At 34.5% G+C, this 17,865-nt stretch overlaps 1 protein-coding gene and 1 pseudogene across 1 annotated transcript; both read left to right on the top strand.

Moving 5' to 3' along the window:
* The first annotated feature begins 2,522 nt into the window (after window positions 1–2,522).
* On the top strand, window positions 2,523–2,903 carry LOC148780390 (egg cell-secreted protein 1.3 pseudogene; annotated as a pseudogene).
* A 7,824-nt stretch (window positions 2,904–10,727) lies between these two features.
* LOC18424337 (endochitinase) lies at window positions 10,728–14,583 on the top strand. The gene is made up of 3 exons (XM_006828926.4): window positions 10,728–11,177; window positions 11,286–11,436; window positions 14,078–14,583. The coding sequence occupies exons 1-3, from the start codon at window positions 10,757–10,759 to the stop codon at window positions 14,496–14,498; spliced, it is 993 nt and encodes a 330-aa protein (XP_006828989.1). The 5' UTR covers window positions 10,728–10,756; the 3' UTR covers window positions 14,499–14,583.
* Window positions 14,584–17,865: the final 3,282 nt, after the last annotated feature.

The following is a 17,865-nucleotide window of genomic DNA, read 5'->3' on the forward strand; positions in this document are numbered from 1 at the left end:
TACTTGCTATATCTTATTTTGTTTCCCATATATTTTTATGATATTCTGATTCCACTTTAGTTAATCATTTCATAAAAATGTTCCGATTCTGCGACAGCCTAGTTATTGGAATGTAGTAGATTCTCAGATGTCTCTACTGCTCCATTTCTTTCCTTGATCCAATGTTAACCTTTTATCCAAAAGAAGAAGAAAAAAGAAAGCAAGGTGTCGTTAACTTTTACATTTTTCAAGAGCACATACTATTAGTTTTCATGAGCTTTTAGATGATTCAAAAAAGTTGACACAAAAAATTAATGCACTGCTTTGCTTTGATTGATCTCTGGAAATTTCATTATAGTAACTGAAATTACCACTAGACGGAACATAAATAGGTTAAAAGAGTATCTTAAGTTCTATTTATATTATGGGGTTATTAGAAAAAAGAAAAATGTGTGATTTGGACTCCTAAAGAGAAATCTAAGGAAATAGTTAATACCCAATAAACCTTGAGAACGTTGCTACTGCTAGTGTGGCAGAGGCTAAGGCTGTATTGGTAAGCGTTGAGGAATTTGGAGGAAGACAGTATTGGTAATGTCGCGATGTGGAAGGTGACTCTTAATACCATCATAAGAAGGAATAGAGAATTTTGTGGAATTTGAGAACTTGATCATTTGAGATCATGATGTTTGTGGAAGATTGGATGCGTCCTCTGACCATGTCAAGAAGATTGGATGTGTCCTCTGACCATGTCGAGTGACTAATGAAGAGGCTGATTTTTGGCTAAGTTGGGGGCTTTCTTCATTTGATTCTTTATTGGTGTTCAGAGCTTATATGATTCTTTATTGGCGTTCAGAGCTTATATGATTCTTTATTGGTGTTCAGAGCATATATGATCAGTGTTACCAGTGTTGGTTCCCTTTTTCTCGTCTTCTTTTTTATTTTAAGCTTATTTTGGTTGATATATTTGCTTTGCTGATTAATAAAAAAAATGGTTCCCTTTTTTTAGTAACCTTTGTCAAACAAAAGTCTCCTTATAGCCTAATAAGATCATACCTGCCATTTACCATATGTATGCCAAGTTGTGACATTCATCGTATTCACTTATTTATTTCCATAAAAAGAGCAGCTCTTATGTTGTACCCTACGCCTTGGCCTTTTTGTTGTCTACCATCGTATAAGTAAAGTGAGTCTCCTATTACTATAGAACTTCCAAGGGAGGTGTCCACCAATATAAGTAATGAAAATTTTGTTTCATGAGTCAGCAGGCGCAAGCCCCCTAACTTATTGCAGTTATCTACAGTGTATTGTCCATAAATAAGCTCTGGATGTCGCATAAAAAAATACTAAAAAAGTTAAATTCTTAATTTTAAAAGTTTATTTTTGTTTTCATATTTATGATTATCTTGGCCTAGATGATGAATCTAAAAAAATATATATTAGAAAAACAAATCATCTAAAATAAATTTTAGTCAGGGGCTGCATATGTATATATGAGTAGTCCGACTCATAGAAACCCCATCCCATAAGTAAAGTGAGTCTTCCCTTTTATAAAAGGTAGGGGTGGCAACGGTCGGGTCTAGGTCTAGCCGAACTTGGGCCAGTCGGGTCCAGGGTCTACCTGTCGGGTCCTGGGTTTGGTCGGATCCATTGCCACCCTATGACTATTAGCTTTTTTTTTTTTGGCCTTTTTTTAACCATCATATAGCCTATGACTACGGTTACGTGTCGGGTCGACTGGACCCGTATATCCAAAATTTGAATCCATACCTGGACTTGAGGTTGGGTATACCCTTCGGGTCCATTGCCACCCCTAATAAAACTTCATAGGAAGGGAGCTATGAGAACCATACGAAATAAGAGTGATTTACGTACGGACCTTAAAATTTTAGGTAAAATATGAAATGCTCCACTTATATCTAGAAATTATAAAGAAGATCGATCAACACACTTTCTTTTTTTCAAAATTAACTATCGTATAATCTGAATTTTACTAACAAAAAAAACCAAAAAATAATTAAAATTCAAATTGACCTAGTGGCAATTTTGACAAAAAAAAGGGTTAGGTTGACCTGCCTTCTCTGCCTATAAAACATAGCACTTTGTGTTTTACATAAAATTTTAAAATTTTGGTGTCTGTACGTAAATCACTCTTGGTGAAATAATTTAGAATAAGAAGTGTCGCTCATAAGAAGCAAATGTGCTGGGTGGCTCATGCTATGTTATTGCAAATCTCTCTATTTTTGTTGCATCGCATCCATTTCCATAAAAAAAAACACCTTCTCTCTCCTCTCTCTCTCTCTCTACTAGCACTGCCGTCTTCCCTTCATGTAACTCCCTCAAATAAACACCCTCACTTCGCCCACCTCCTTGCTTTCCCCACTAACAAATAACGTTCAAACAAAAGCCTCCACCCGCTTGACCCCTCACATTCAACATGCACAGCCGCCACCACCATCTTTATAAACACTACCTCATGACCTTCTCTTCCCATGATCTCTCCTCCTCCTCCTGCCCTCTAAACAATTCTCCGTCAACCCTTAAAAATGGCAAGCCTCCTCATCAAACAAGCTTCATCCCTACTCATAATCTCCTTTCTCATCTCCTCCGCCATCGCAAGCCCTCTCGAGCCACTGCCCGTGTCGCTGCAGGAGCTGGGCACCAACCACGGGCTTGTTGAGTGCTGGGAGGCCCTTTCGGAGCTGCGTGCATGTTCGAATGAGATCATACTGTTCTTGATGAATGGTGAGATGTATCTCGGGAAAGGTTGCTGCAGGGGCATTCGCATAATCACGAGGCACTGCTGGCCATCCATGCTTGCGTCGATCGGATTCACTGCCGAGCAGGGCGATGTACTCAGGGGCTACTGCGACGCCACTGAGTATGAGGCACCACCTCCGATGGTGCCGGGCATGTGGGCGCCTTGAACTAAGTTTTGGTTGTGGTTATTTGATGAATGTGTTAGTCAGTCAGCGTGATGGTGCTTTCTCTCTCTCTCTCTCTCTCTCTCTCTCTTTCTTAATGTGTGTTTTTTTATGCTGGGAGTGATCACGAGAAACCTTGTCGGTTCTTGTTTCGGTGCACAAAATGGTTTATGTAGTGAATACGGCCGCCCTTCTGAACCGGTGGATTTTGTTTCAATGCAAAGTGCTTGTCTCGCTCTCTCTCTTTATAGTAAGCTTTATGGTCATGGAATTTTTCCATTTGTACATGTAGCATATGGCCACGTCTTCCTTCAAGTTGGATTTTTTTTTTTCTTTTTCTTTTCTATATATATATATATATATATATATATATATATATATATATATATATATATATATATATATATATATATATATCGATTAGTGGGGAATACATGCCTTTCCAATCTTAGAAAGGGTGCAATCAAAATAAAAAACACCTTCAAATATTGTCGAGAAATGTAGTTTCAATACTGGAATTCTTTGTGATAGCCTTAAATCAATTTTCATCTCTAATTGTAAAATTTAAAGTTTTAAACATAGTAAAGATTGAACAGATCTATGAAAACTTGAATATCTTGAAAATTGATGGTCAAAAAATGCATTACAAGATGGACTATTTCCAAAACTTGAAATCCATTTCTTTCTCATGTCATGTATCTTGACGTTGAGATGATCAATTTGAGCATCTTTGGGCATCAAAACAACCTCTTCTAATGAAGTTTTTGAGGTGGACACTGACTTGATTGTTTATATATATATATATATATATATATATAGAAAACTCTAGGGTTAGCTCCTCTAGTTCATATGAACATATGAACCCAACGGCTCAGATTGAATCTGGGCCACGAGCACAGATGTCCGTTGGTGTTTGAATTTTATTTTATTTTCTATAAATTCAAATCACTTGAAATTTTAAGCGTGTGTTCATAAAAAATAATTGAATCTTTGAAAAATATCAAAACAATATTTTACATGAAATAAATTAACTAAAATACCCCCAAAACCTTTCAGGAGGTATTTTGGTCATTTTTCTTTCACCAATAATTTTTTTTATATTTTTACTAGGTGCACCTAAATGAGAATAACACACACCTAAAATTTCAAGTGATTTGGATGTATAAAAAAATATATAAAATTTAAGCACTACCGGACATATGTGATAGTCAGATCGGCCCAGATTCAATTTGGACTATTGAGTTCATATGTTCATATGAGCTAGTAGACTAACCCCAGCTTTATATATATATATATATATATATATATATATATATATATATATATATATATATATATATATATATATATATATATATATATATATATATATATATATATATATATATATATATATATATATATATATATACGTTTTTTTTAGAGCTTACAACCCCTCAAAATACAATGGTTCAAGCTAGAAGGGGTTGTGATGAGTGTATTTATCAAAACAATCATTACTTTTTTATTAAAAAATTATTTAAATAGGTAACTTCACCATCAAGCAAGAGCAAATTTGAAAGTTTAATAAAAGTACAAAAGCATTTTGAAAGTTAGTAGTTTAAAACTTTTTTTTATAGAGTGCCCATGTCTTTTTAAAATTTTAACTTTACCTTTTATAGAGATGACAAAGGTACTTTTTGTCTTCTTGTAATATTTACAAAATTGCCTCACAAAAGTAACATTTTTTAAAAAATAGACTACACAATAAATAAATCCACTATTCACAACTCTTTATCTTGAACCTTTGTAATTTGAAAGGTTGTGAAATTTAGATTATTCTATATATATATATATATATATATATATATATATATATATATATATATATAGCCCAAATCATTCTTTTGTTCTCTTTCAAATCAATCCATCTCCCCGATCTCCGATGTGTTGGACGAGGATGGAAATCGAGGGAAAACTGGTCAAGATATAGTTTTTAACTCAGAATAAAGCATTTTAGGCTTTCTATCTCTATTAATTTTTTTTCCTAGAGGTTTATGATGCCTCTCCTAGGTATTTTGTCTCAAACTGAGAAAAATCCTTGATTTAATTTTATCTATCATTTCCGAAAAAATATAAAAAGAGATCATTTACTAATGGTAAAAAGAAGCCATAATCATTCTTGTCTATTGGATTTCAAATCAAGCGGTTGTGAGAGTATTATTGACTAGCTTTATAATTTAAGAAAAATTTCTAGAACTTTGTGTGAAAACCTCAAGCTCACTAATTTGAAGTGGGATGGCTAGAAATTTTTGTGACCTTCCTGTAATAAAGATAAATGGTCTCATAGTCTACAAACTCATCATTTCTAACCAATAGCATATCTCCTACAAACAATAGAAGTACTGTAAATTTACCCCAAATCTTGGTTTTTGATTTTAATTTACCCCAAATCTTCATGGCATATTGATCATATCCTTTTTTTACACATATGATTATCAAAGGTAAAACAAATTTGTAAAAGATTGGTTTAGGTCATATAATGATTTCTTCAACTTATATGTAACCTACGTCCTTGGCTCTCAATTATTAAGCCTTCATGTTATTTCATTTTAATGGTTGCTTTTGACTCCCAATTCCAAAATGTAACATTTATATCTATCTAATAAAGTTACTAGTCTTAATAAACAAATGCCAAGGTAATTATAATGGATATGAAATCGGAAACAGGGAACGTGTACTAACAAAGTCAACTCTGTCTCTTTGATTAAATCCCTGTACCACTAAACTACCCTTTAAGTTATCAATTAAACCGTTTGAAATTAGATTATGAGTTAATTATATACGGACCTTAAATAAGTTACAAAAATATGACTTGCTCTTTTTATACTTAAAAATTACAATCAGGATTGATCACCGCGATTTTTTTGATAGAATTATCCCTCGGTTCGAGGATATCGCTTTTTTTGGATCAAAACTTAAGTTACGGTATGAGGATGGCATTTTCGGACCACTTTAAGTTTCAGTCCGAGAATGCCATTCTCGGACCGCAACTTTAAGTTTTTAATTAAAAAGCGGTTTGGGGATTCTTTTCTTTTTAAAAGCTTAAGTTTTGGTCCGAGAATGCCATCATTGAACGGCAACTTTAAGTTTTGGAAAAAAAAAGTGGCCCGGGGATGTCATCCCTGGACCGCTTTTAAGTTTTAAAAAAAGAAAAGTGGTATCCCATCCTCTGACCTCTTTTTTTTTTCAAAACATAAAGTTGCGGTCCTAGAATGGCATTTTTGGACCATTTTTTTTTTAAAGCTTAAGTTTCGGTCTGAGGTTAAATCCTCAGACCGAAACTTAAGTTTTGAAAAATAAAAAGCGGTCCAAGAATGCCATCCTCGGACCGAAACTTATTTTGAAAGTAGAAAAAAATGGCCCGAAGATATCATCTTCGGACCGAGGGGTTAATTTTATTTAAAAAAAAAAAAAAATCACGTTGACCGACGTTGATTGTAATTTTCGGGTATAAAAAGAGCAACTCGTCTTTTCCTAACTTACTTAAGGTCCGTAAATAACTCTTAGATTATTTATAAGTAACCTTTTGCAACCAATAACCTTCCTAGTTATAGGTAAATCACATGGATTGGAATTTTGATTCCTCTAAATTGAATCAATCTCTTTTATGGCATTGAGCAAATTTTGAAAATCTTGCCAGTTTAGTATGCTATTGAAGTCATAGAAATCATCAATTTCGTCAAGGTCAATATAGTTATTTGTTTCTCAATGGACATAAACGTCACTAAGATTTTATGGGCAAGACCTAGAATTTTTTTTACCACTTAGCAGGAGATGTGATGTTGTTTCAATACCATCATGTTGGTTATGATTACTATCCAATATGGGTGGTGATCTAAATCGCCCAAATCCTTAAGTAGATCATTATCATCCTCCAAAGGTGACTTATCTCACTTATGGTCTTTGAGAAACTCGTTATCTCTAATTTCAGTGCGACTTATTCATATCGTAAAACTTGAAAATCTTTTAACTTTTGGGGCGTCCTATATAATTATAACCTAAAGATTTATGTTCTGGACTATATCAAAGTTGATATGAGATTAGAAAGTGAGCGATTGGCCCCCTCTTCTTTAAGTTGCTTAAATAATATCTCTTACCAATTCATAATTTGTAAGATGTAGAGTCTATAGCTTTGATTAAAAGCCTTTTGAGGATATACATGTTTGTCCTCAATGTTTTTCCCATAATGTTTTAGTTACATTAACACAAGTCATCATAAAACTAGCCATCTCTAAGATGGTTCTATTACTCTTTCAAACAAATGATTTTGTTAGTGTATAGGACAGAGTAAGATGTAACCGTATCTCTCATTATTCATCATCATTATCGTCAATTTTTTTTTAATTAATTGAGGTCGGCTATACAAATCTTGGTCTGCTATCTTCCTCTATAAAGGTCATACCCTCAGTAGGGTCATAAATCCCCATATCTTTTATTATTATTTCTATCTATGTCTTTTGGGATCTACCCCTTGCTCCTTTGGAGCATTCCACTTGAACTAACTCGCACCTCTTAACAGGTGTTGCATTGGGTTTGTGCCACATATAGCCAGCCATCTAAAGTCTAATCTCTTTTATCGTATCGTCTATTGGTGTCACATCTAAATTTTTTCGAATATATTCATTTCAAATTTGATCACTTTTTGTCTTGCCACTCATGCATCTCAACAATACTCAATCTATAGCTACATTATTTTTTGACTGCCCAACATTTTAACATATAGAGCAAAGCTGGTTGCACATCTATCCTACATAACTTACTCTTCAGACTCATTATCTCTTATTAAGAGGCCTAAAATAATTTGAAAAAAATATCCAAAGTGACCATTCAGTTTTGGTATAAGGAGGTCACAATTGATCTTATCCATCATATTTCAAAAAGGGTGATTGTAGAATATCATTGGCTAGATTCAAAATTCAAACTTTCTTGATCTTGGTAACATTGCCCAAACTATCCATACTAACCTGAGAAATGGTGACCTCCTTATAACAAAGACAGAATTGTCTCATAGGACATGATCCCATATCAATTTCATGGCATCGAAGGGAATCATCCAAAACAATATCGTCACATCCATATGAATAGGTTTTTGTTGTGAATTGATACTTTTAGTCACCACGGGGGTGAGAGGTGAACTTTTTTTCTCATGAATGTTATTTATTTTATTGATAAGCGAATTACAAAAGAGAGAGAGGTGAACTTTTTCTTCTTATGAATGTTACCTATTTTATTGATGAGAAAATTACATAAAACAGATTACATCGTAAGAAACTATAGAAGGGATTAGCAAAGCCGCACCCTCGACCAGTGAGTCAACCAAAGCGTTTGCTTCCCTATGCACATGGACAAACGATATGGTCATAAATTCTACCATGTCATGGATCTAAAGCCATAAAGAACTCTTTGCTCTTTATTGCAACATCTAATGACAGTCATCGAATGACCTTTAGTTACACAACAATTACCCAAACTCCTACTGATAAAAACCTTCAGTCATTGTAAAAGAGCAAGAATCTCAAAAAGATTGGCAGTAGCGATTCCTATGGGTCTAGCATAAGTAAAAAGAATATCCCCATTCCAACTCCGAAGGACCCCACCAATTCCAACCACACCTAAATTACCTAAAGAGCTATCATTAAAGTTGAGTTTGATACCCTCTTGAATATTGGAATCCAAATACTTCTAGGTATACTCCTAGGAACACTCAAAGATAACAAAGTATAGAGATTAATCATTACATCCACCTCTGAAATGCCCCAACCCTTCTTCGTAACAGATAACCAACACCACACATAATGTATAATAGTATTGAGAACTCTAAGATAGACAATTGCCATCGAAAATTCTTCTATTTTCTCTTTCCAAATTTCCCGCAGAATTATACCTCTATCAATTTTCTAAATCAAATTACGAGTATTCGGGAGAGAGATGATTGTCTTTGTTTAAGTGCCCAAAAAGAGAAAGTAACTAAGATCCATTTCCATGGATAAACGTACGGGTGCCAATGGATCCGGACCCGACCGGGTTTGGGTATGGGGTCTAAAATTTGGACCCAATGGGTCAGGTTTGAGTCCAAATATTGGATCAAATACTATTCGAGTCCGGGTGCTGGTCCATATGGACCCGAATCGAGTAGTGTTATTATTTAAATAAAATTATATATAATATTTTAATAATATGTATTAGTATTTAAATAAATATAATTATATCTTTTAATTATAATATTTAAACAATATAATATTTAAAGGGTGCGGTTTGTATAGAGTTGAGGCTCTAAACAATCAACGTAAAGTGCACCTTCGAATAGTGTCGAGAAATGTGGTTTCAATATTGAAAATCTTTGTGATAGCCTTAAAATTTATTCTCACATTTAATTATAAATTTAAAGCTTAAAAAATAACGTAGATCAAGCAGATCTATAAAAACTTGAAAATATTGAAAATTAACAGTCCAAAAATGTGTTACACGATACATTGTTTCCAAAACTTGAAATCCATTCTTTTCTCATGTCCATGTGTCTTGATATCAGGATGTTCAATTTGAGGATATGTGGTATTAAAACAACATCTTCTAGTGAAGTTTTTGAGGTAGGCTTTAATTTGAGGATATGTGGTATTAAAACATCTTCTAGTGAAGTTTTTGAGGTAGGCTTTAATTTGATTGTTTAGAGCTCAGTTCCGTATAAAATTTTCCTATATTTAAATAATATTTCTTATTTTTGGATCCAAAGATACCGATAAGCCTGATCACAATGGCCCAAGACCAAATTCGGTGGGTGGACCCGCAGCCACCACAGAAATCAATGCCCAGAGGGTATGAATCTCCTTTGCGACCGACCGTAAACGCACTAAGGTCTTAAACGGTAACGGCTGACGCGTGGCACTTTCCAGAAGGCTGCTCATTTTTTATCTCCCTTTCTGCCAAACATTCACAGCGTCTCCCATGCCCATTGCGGGCCACTCTAGATTGATTGTGGTTAATAAAGACTAATAAATTTCTTTCTAGACGTTCTGTTCGCCTTTGCACCTGTGTGTTAGACAAACTCGAGAGCTAAGTGTGGCAATCGGGTCAGGTTGACTGGGTCTGGGTCTGGATCTGAATCTACCCGGCAGGTCGGGTCCCTGTGCACGTGCACGACTCCTAGCATGTCAGGTCTGCGTCTGGATCAGGTACATGATTCCCCGTATAAAATATGTGGAATTATAAAAACAAAAAGTTTATATAAAGTTGGGGTTCTAAATAATCAAATTAGAGCCTAACTCAAAAATTTTATTAGAAGAGGTTATTGTGTTGCCCAAATATCCTTATATTCATTATCTCCGCAAAGATGAATGGACACCAAAAACAAATAGATTTCAAGTTTTGAAAATAGTGTATCTTGTAATACATTTTTTGAATGTCAATTTTTAAGATTTTCATAGATCTATTTGATCTACACAATTTTTTAGTTTTAAATTTTATAATTAAAGATAAAATTATATTTTAAGGCTGTCACAATATTTGAAGGTGCGCTTTACTTTTGAAGGTGTCTCGATACTATTTGAAGGTACGCTGTGCTTTGATTGTCTAGAGCCTCGGCTCTATACAAACCGCACCCCTTTAAACAATATTGCCAAACAGTCCCATCTGGGGTTTACAATTGTCAAATAAAAAAGCAACTAAACACGTCTTACTTCTCCATGGCTAAAATAATCGAACAGCCGCCGCCCCCTTTTCTCGAGTAAAATCACTGCGTCCGAGGGGTCTGATCTCTATATAAGATCTCCATGCTTGCCTTCATAGAACAAAGTTAATAGAAAAGAGAGAACAAAAAAATGGCTTCTTCTCTTGCTTCTCTATCTCTCTTGCTCGTTTTCTTAATCGCAGGCGAGCATGGGCTCGGTGTCTTAGCCCAGAATTGTGGCAAAGAGAGGGGAGGAGCGGTGTGTGCAGGAGGTCTTTGTTGCAGCAGGTGGGGTTTTTGTGGAAGCACTGATGAGCACTGTGGTGAAGGTTGCCAGAGCCAGTGCAAACCTCCCGGTGGTGGTGGTGTTGCTTCTCTTATATCGCAGTCTCTGTTTGATCAAATGTTTAAGCACAGAAATGAAAATTCTTGCGAAGGAAGAGACATTTACACTTACAATGCTTTCATCACTGCCGCCAAGTCATTTCCTGCATTCGGAACTACCGGTGATACGACCACCCAAAAGAAAGAGATCGCTGCTTTTCTTGCTCAGACTTCAAAGGAGACCACCGGTATGCAAATCTCTTCTCCCTCTCTGTCTCTAAAGCTATATTTCATTCCCCCTCTGTGTTCTTTGTTCTTCAGTTTTGGCATAAATACAAGTAATTTTGGATGTGTAGGTGGATGGGCAGATGCACCTGATGGGCCTTACGCATGGGGCTATTGCTTTGTCAATGAGAAGCGACGAGATGATTACTGTCAAGCTAGTGCTCAGTGGCCTTGCGCTGGCGGCAAAAAATATTACGGCCGAGGACCCATCCAAATCTCCTGGTAAATCTCTCTCTCAATTTTATGAATAAATTTGATACTCACGACTACAATACGAACCATTTACCACCCTACCTTAAAAAATCGAGAGGTTCCTTTCATTCCATAGCAACCACATGATGCAGATAATGTAATTCGAATAAAGTCTAACACCTCTCACAAAAGCATGATCGTTGTCATTTATAGAAAAATATGATTTCCTGCAAAAGCTAAAAGAAACAGTCCCTTCACACATCTAATCTAGTAACCTCCCCCCATGTGATTGCGGGATATTTATCTTTTAAGTATTTGGAGTCCGCTGCACAAATCCCATTCAACCATTTTGATAGACCCCGCTTATAAGCTCTCAATCAAGTTTCACTTTGTTCATGTTGATCCGATATATGAATAAATTTCAGAAATTATAAAAGAATATACCTTTATTTTTTTATTATTAAAAATAGACCCCAAACTTTTCAAAACCTCATCCGTAGCCCCTTTTTATGTAACCTCATCCGTAGCCCCTTTTTGTGTAAGTAGATGAAAATAGCCTTTATGGTAGTCTTAGGACCATGATGTCTTCACTTCCTAAGAATGCCAATGAAGACGATTTTGGTTAACAAAACACAAAAGGTAAAGAAAAAAAAAAAAAGGTATGGGAGAGGTTTTAGAAAGTTTGGGGTTTATTTTCAATAATCTAAAATTAAGATATATTTTTTATAGTTTCCCTATCATCAATAGAGAGTGATAATATGATTTGAAAGTTTATTGGGTGAATCTATGATGCAAAATTGTTTCATGTTGCGGGGACTCTACATGAGATATAAAGCATCCATCTTAAAGTTATGGAGACCACATTTATGTATGAGATATAAAACATCCATTTTAAAGATGGGCGCAAATAAGTGGTCCACATAAAAACAATTGAAACTATCGCTCCAAATGTTTTATTAATAAAGTTATTATTTTGATTTTTAAAATTAATTTATTTGTCATATTCATGATCTCTATGTTAGAGATTACAATGTCCTATGTCCAAATATCCATCTTGAAAATAGAATTTTGGAAACTAGGTGTAAAAATAATCGACCTCACGTGGTGCTTTTGCATCAATAAGTACGATATTGACCCATGGATCAATGTAAAGTTTTCTTTGTTGAAAGGTTATCCAAACAAAAGAAAATTGTCTCATACGGTCTGGACTGCATTTCTATACATACGGTCTAGAAAGTGTAAAGCATACATCTTAAAGATGGATACAAGTAGGTGCTCTTTCTAAAAACACTGAAAACCAAGGGTCCAAATATTTTTTTACTAGAATTATTATTTATAACTTTTAAAATTTATTTATTTTTTCATATTTATGATCTCTATATTAGAAATTACATGTCGTCAAAAATTAAGCCTTAAAATCCATCTCAGATATAGATTTATTAAGAGGCCTGCATTCTACATATGCATGCTTGTCCGCATAAAAACGGCATCCTTATATGTCGTATTTTCTTGGTCAGCAACTCATCTTTTAAAATCAGAAAGTATATTCTTATACGATGTCATGGCAACTCCCTTGTCATTTCTGACATATATGGCGGGTTGAACGGTGATTGAGTGACAATCTGATCCGCCAAAGTAATTTTGATGGTAGATTTACCTCTCCATTACGATCCAGTCGTCGATGACGAGGGGCCCTGTTTAAACGCTTGGTTGGAACGCACTGTCCTAAAAGTTCGAATCCTACACAACCACCCAAAAAAGAAAAAAAGATATCTAGGATTTTCAATTTCAAATTTAAAACCCCAGAAATTTGGAATCTCGATTTCTTCTAGTTTACTTTGTGATCCACCAAATTGTTATAGGGTTATGTTAGAAGGTTCTTGTACCAACATTTTGATTTCAATGGGAAATGATTTGGCCGAGAAATGAGAGGAAAAATTTACCATATTTTCATGAAAAATAGGCCCAAATGATAATTTCTATTAAAAGAATGAGTTTTGGAGGATAAAAAGGCATCAATTTGTATCCAAATGGATCAAATTGGGGATAATATACAGATTATTGGTGGAAGTAAAGTAAATAATGCTGAAAATACCACTTTTTACCTATTTTTCAAGTGATAATGAAGCCGGGCGAGACGGATACCCTACCAGGCCCATGTTGACTCGGCATATATTTCTTGTGGGTTTGGTTGATAGAAGATGCTTCCCCAAGCAAATAACATAGGACAATAAGTGTTACTATTTATGATGACTGTCATCCATTGGAAACTAGACTTTCCCTGAGTTTCGTTGTATAATTCAGAAAAAAGGGTTGAGTCGTGGTGGTAGCACCCTCATACATAGTTTCCACGTTGTGATTTTCAATCTCATTAAAACCTTCAAAAAGCTAAATCCTAATATGTTTGAGTAAGTGGGAAGGGGTTTGTCTTACCGGTTGAACTACAAAAGGCCTGCATACGAGCCATCGTATATGATGAACGATGGAGATGAATAGGTGGCAGGTCTAGTGGTATCTACACTGTCGTTTTTGAGTAGAGACAGTGGTTGCAGTTTGTTTACTGTACGCAAGATACACTATCTACACAATCACTAGTTTCCTAGGTTATTTGCCTTTCATTTCAATCTGGGCATACGCATACATTTATTTATGAGTGGTATTGTTGGTGCAGGAACTATAACTATGGTCAGGCTGGGAGAGCAATAGGCTTCGATGGTATCAACAACCCAGACGCCGTGGCCACCGACGCTGTCATCTCCTTCAAGACTGCCTTTTGGTTTTGGATGACGCCGCAGTCTCCGAAGCCCTCAGCGCATGATGTCATCACCGGTGGATGGACACCTTCAGCTGCGGACCGCTCGGCTGGTAGGGTCCCTGGGTACGGTGTCATTACCAATATCATCAATGGTGGCTTGGAATGTGGCCATGGAAGTGATGACAGGGTTGCTGATAGAATTGGATTCTACAAGCGCTATTGCGACCTCATGGGTGTGCCCTATGGTGACAACCTTGATTGCTACAACCAAAGGCCCTTTAATTTTGGGAAAAGGATAACACATAATTATGACCACCTGTTTCAACTGAGGAAATAAACTCCCTTGACGAATTCTATGGTTAGAAGTACCACACCTTGCCAACTGGCATATAAAATAATAAAAGAGATGATTCCTTTGAAGAGATGATTGCTGTGCATCACATGGTGTGCTGGTTTATGAACTTTATATCTTGTGCTCACCGAAGGTGGCCCAAATCCCACTGACATATCAATATTTTTATTTATTTATGGGAATGACTCAAGGTTTTGGTAATAGTATTGCCGAGTTCTATGGTCAGGGCTTTGACTCCATTGTCACCAAAGGGTTTGGGCCCAAATCCCCATCGACTTACCAATATTTTCTTTTTTTAGAATGACTCGAGGCTTTGGCGGTAGTATGACCGAGCTCTGTGGTGAGCTCTGTGACTCCATTTTCACCAAAAGGTAGGAGCCCAAATTCCAAATGACTAACCATTTTTTTTTTTTGAGAATGGGGTTGAGGTCGTGAGAAGGAAAATATAAATTTAAATATTAGATATGTGAAAAAACAGGGGAGAATTGGTAAAAACTTAAGAAATAACCCATGTAACTCGGAAAAAAATACTAAAACTCAGCAAAAGATGTTATAAATATATAAGGCTATAATGTACTTTAATTTTTAGTATCTATAGAATGGCACCATCTCATGAAATGCTTGCAATAAAAACAAAAATTCCTTATAGTACTAAAATAAGCACATAACTTACCGAAATGGAGTCAACAGTGGGTATCAAGGGTTCGTTTCATGACTTTATTTGCAGTTTCTCTAGGATTTTCCCCGCTCCTAACTTTTTTAGATTCTAAGAAGCAAATGAAAATTAGTAGCCTGAAAGGCGCTCAGACAATAAAGCATTTTACAATTATACTCGACAAATTTTGGATATTATATACCATTGTTTTGTACCTGGAGCAAAAACACTAATGTCATTTAATGGTCTATGCAGGTGATGTCACATCCCATGCGGATGTTGTCACACCCTTCCTAATAAACAAAAATAACCTTACTAAACAATTATTGTGTTACAAAACAAAGATATATAAATGTCCAAAATTTGGTAAGAACAATTATAAAATGCTCTATAATGGGAGTACCCTAACAATGTTATTACAATATACATAATATAATATATTTGTTGATGGTTTGTAACTTTCTCCAAAAGTTGCAGCGCATGGGTGCTTATGGTCTTCCAATTTTCAAAAAAACTTCTTCGCTATAACTTTTATTTTTTTATTAACTTAATATTATTGACCTTTAATTTAAAGATAAGTATATTAACGACGAGAGTAAATTAAAAATCTCTATTTAATAAAAAATTCATTAAAACTTTCATCAATGAGTTGTCCTAGAAAAACAATATTATTCCCCAAAAAAAAGTAATAAAAACAATCATATATCTGAAAAGGAAAAAGTTTATATAGAGCCGAGGCTCTAAACAATCAAATTAGAGCCCACCTCAAAACTTTTACTACAAGAGATTATTTTTGTGCCCAAATATCCTCAAATTGATCATCTTGACGTCAAGATGCATGGACATGAGAAAAAAATAGATTTCAAGTTTTGGAAATAGTGCGTCTTGTAATGCATTTTTGGACCATCAATTTTTGAAGCTTTAAATTTTATAATTAAAGATAAAAATATATTTTAAGGCTATCACAAAGATTTCCAATATTAAAATCATATTTCTCAATACTATTTGAAGGTGGGCTTTACTTTGATTGTTTAGAGCCTCGGCTCTATACAAACTGTACTAGGTAGAACAGGAAGAAGAGTAACCCAATGAAAAATATATATTTTTCTTTAAATCCAAGGTGTTCTTATAAAGAGCAATAGAGAGGTTCAATAAGACTAAAGATTTAGGTAGCTTAGAATTCATTGCAAGATTCAAATATGCTTGAGTACTTAGTTGCTTTTTTTTATGCATAGAGATGTTTGATTTATTTCATATTTTATTCTTAAATTTTTATTTTATTTGTGTATACAATATAGCATTTTGGTTGGACTACTATTTTATATATTTAGGTATTTGTATTTTCTTTTAATTAACTGTAATCCTATATTGAGAGCATTTTTTGGCTTTTTCTTTGAAAAATAATCATATACCTTGGTTCATAGTTATTTGCTAGTTCTTGTGTTTAGCATTGACATTGTTTCATTTTATGCTCTCAATAAATCTACGATATGTGTGACAATAGAATAAGCGTTGTTGCTGGATTTATTGAAAGTTTCAATAAAAGACTGTCAAGTATTACTCTAATGACACTAATTATGTTTAATAGCATTAATATATCTATACAATAGCTGCAAATCATAATCTTGTATTGAATCATCTTTATATATCCAATTTTTTCACTACTGGTTTTCTAACCAAATGTGAAATATTCACGATTCTATAACTTATCTTATTTTTTTGGGGATCTATAATTTTTACCCTATTTTTTCTCTAACTTTTTGAAATAAAACCGATTTATTACAGATGGTTTAGTTTGTCGATATTTTATTATTCCCCAAGTTGCTAGCTATGCTTTTAGTATAAGGAGGTCACGATTAGTCTTATCCATAAGATGTTAAAAGGGCAAGCATTCTTTACTTCTCCTAATGTATAATAGTTATATACTTCCCCTTATCTAACCGTCAGATTTGAATGAACGGTTGAGATGGATCCAATTGCAATGCCGCGTCTCTACACTATTTAATCTTTAGTATGTTTTCTATAAAACATTTTGACACTAATATTTAGGTGTCCACCTCTCTCTTAAGCTCACACCAAAAAAAATATTAGCTCTAAAATAAAATATCCAAAACAGGTGTGAAACTTTTAGGCGTATTTTGGTTGTTATATTTTTTTATTATTATTTTTTAGGTACACCCTATTGAGATGATAACACTTACCAAATTTCATATTCATATATTTATAGTATAAAAAATAAAAATAAAATACTCTGAGGTGTCGGATACAGATGAAACGATCAATGGCTTACTTGATCAAAATTGGACAGCTGGATATGGGAAGTATAAGACTTCTATACGGTAGGGAAAGTATAGAAACATTTCCCATTTTAAAAAGGGTGGTTGTAGATGGCTAGACTCAAAGTTCAAAGTTCCTATACCTTCGTAACGTTCCCCAAACTATTGAAATTATGTTCCTTATAAAAAAGATAAAAGGGAAAAGTTTATATAAGGTTGCAACCTTAAAAACGTAAAATCACATATGCACCTCAAAAGTCTTCTGGAAAGGCTATTTTAATGTTGAGAAACCCTCTAATTGATCATCTCAACATCGAGATGTATAAATACTAAAAAGAAAAATATTTTTGAGTCCCAAAAATAGTGAATCTTACAACACATTATCTAGACCGTCCATTTTCAAGATTTTCATATATTTATA

This window comes from Amborella trichopoda, chromosome 9 (assembly GCF_054954075.1).
Source record: "Amborella trichopoda isolate Santa Cruz 75 chromosome 9, AtrichopodaSantaCruz75HAP2 v2.0, whole genome shotgun sequence".
In the NCBI taxonomy this organism is placed as follows: domain Eukaryota; kingdom Viridiplantae; phylum Streptophyta; class Magnoliopsida; order Amborellales; family Amborellaceae; genus Amborella; species Amborella trichopoda.

Excerpts from the sequence above, each read along its gene's own strand:
- LOC18424337 (XM_006828926.4), top strand. The coding sequence starts at position 10,757 with ATGGCTTCTTCTCTTGCTTCTCTATCTCTCTTGCTCGTTTTCTTAATC. Across the intron at positions 11,178-11,285 it reads GACTTCAAAGGAGACCACCG|GTGGATGGGCAGATGCACCT; the intron begins GTATGCAAATCT and ends TTGGATGTGTAG. Across the intron at positions 11,437-14,077 it reads GGACCCATCCAAATCTCCTG|GAACTATAACTATGGTCAGG; the intron begins GTAAATCTCTCT and ends TTGTTGGTGCAG.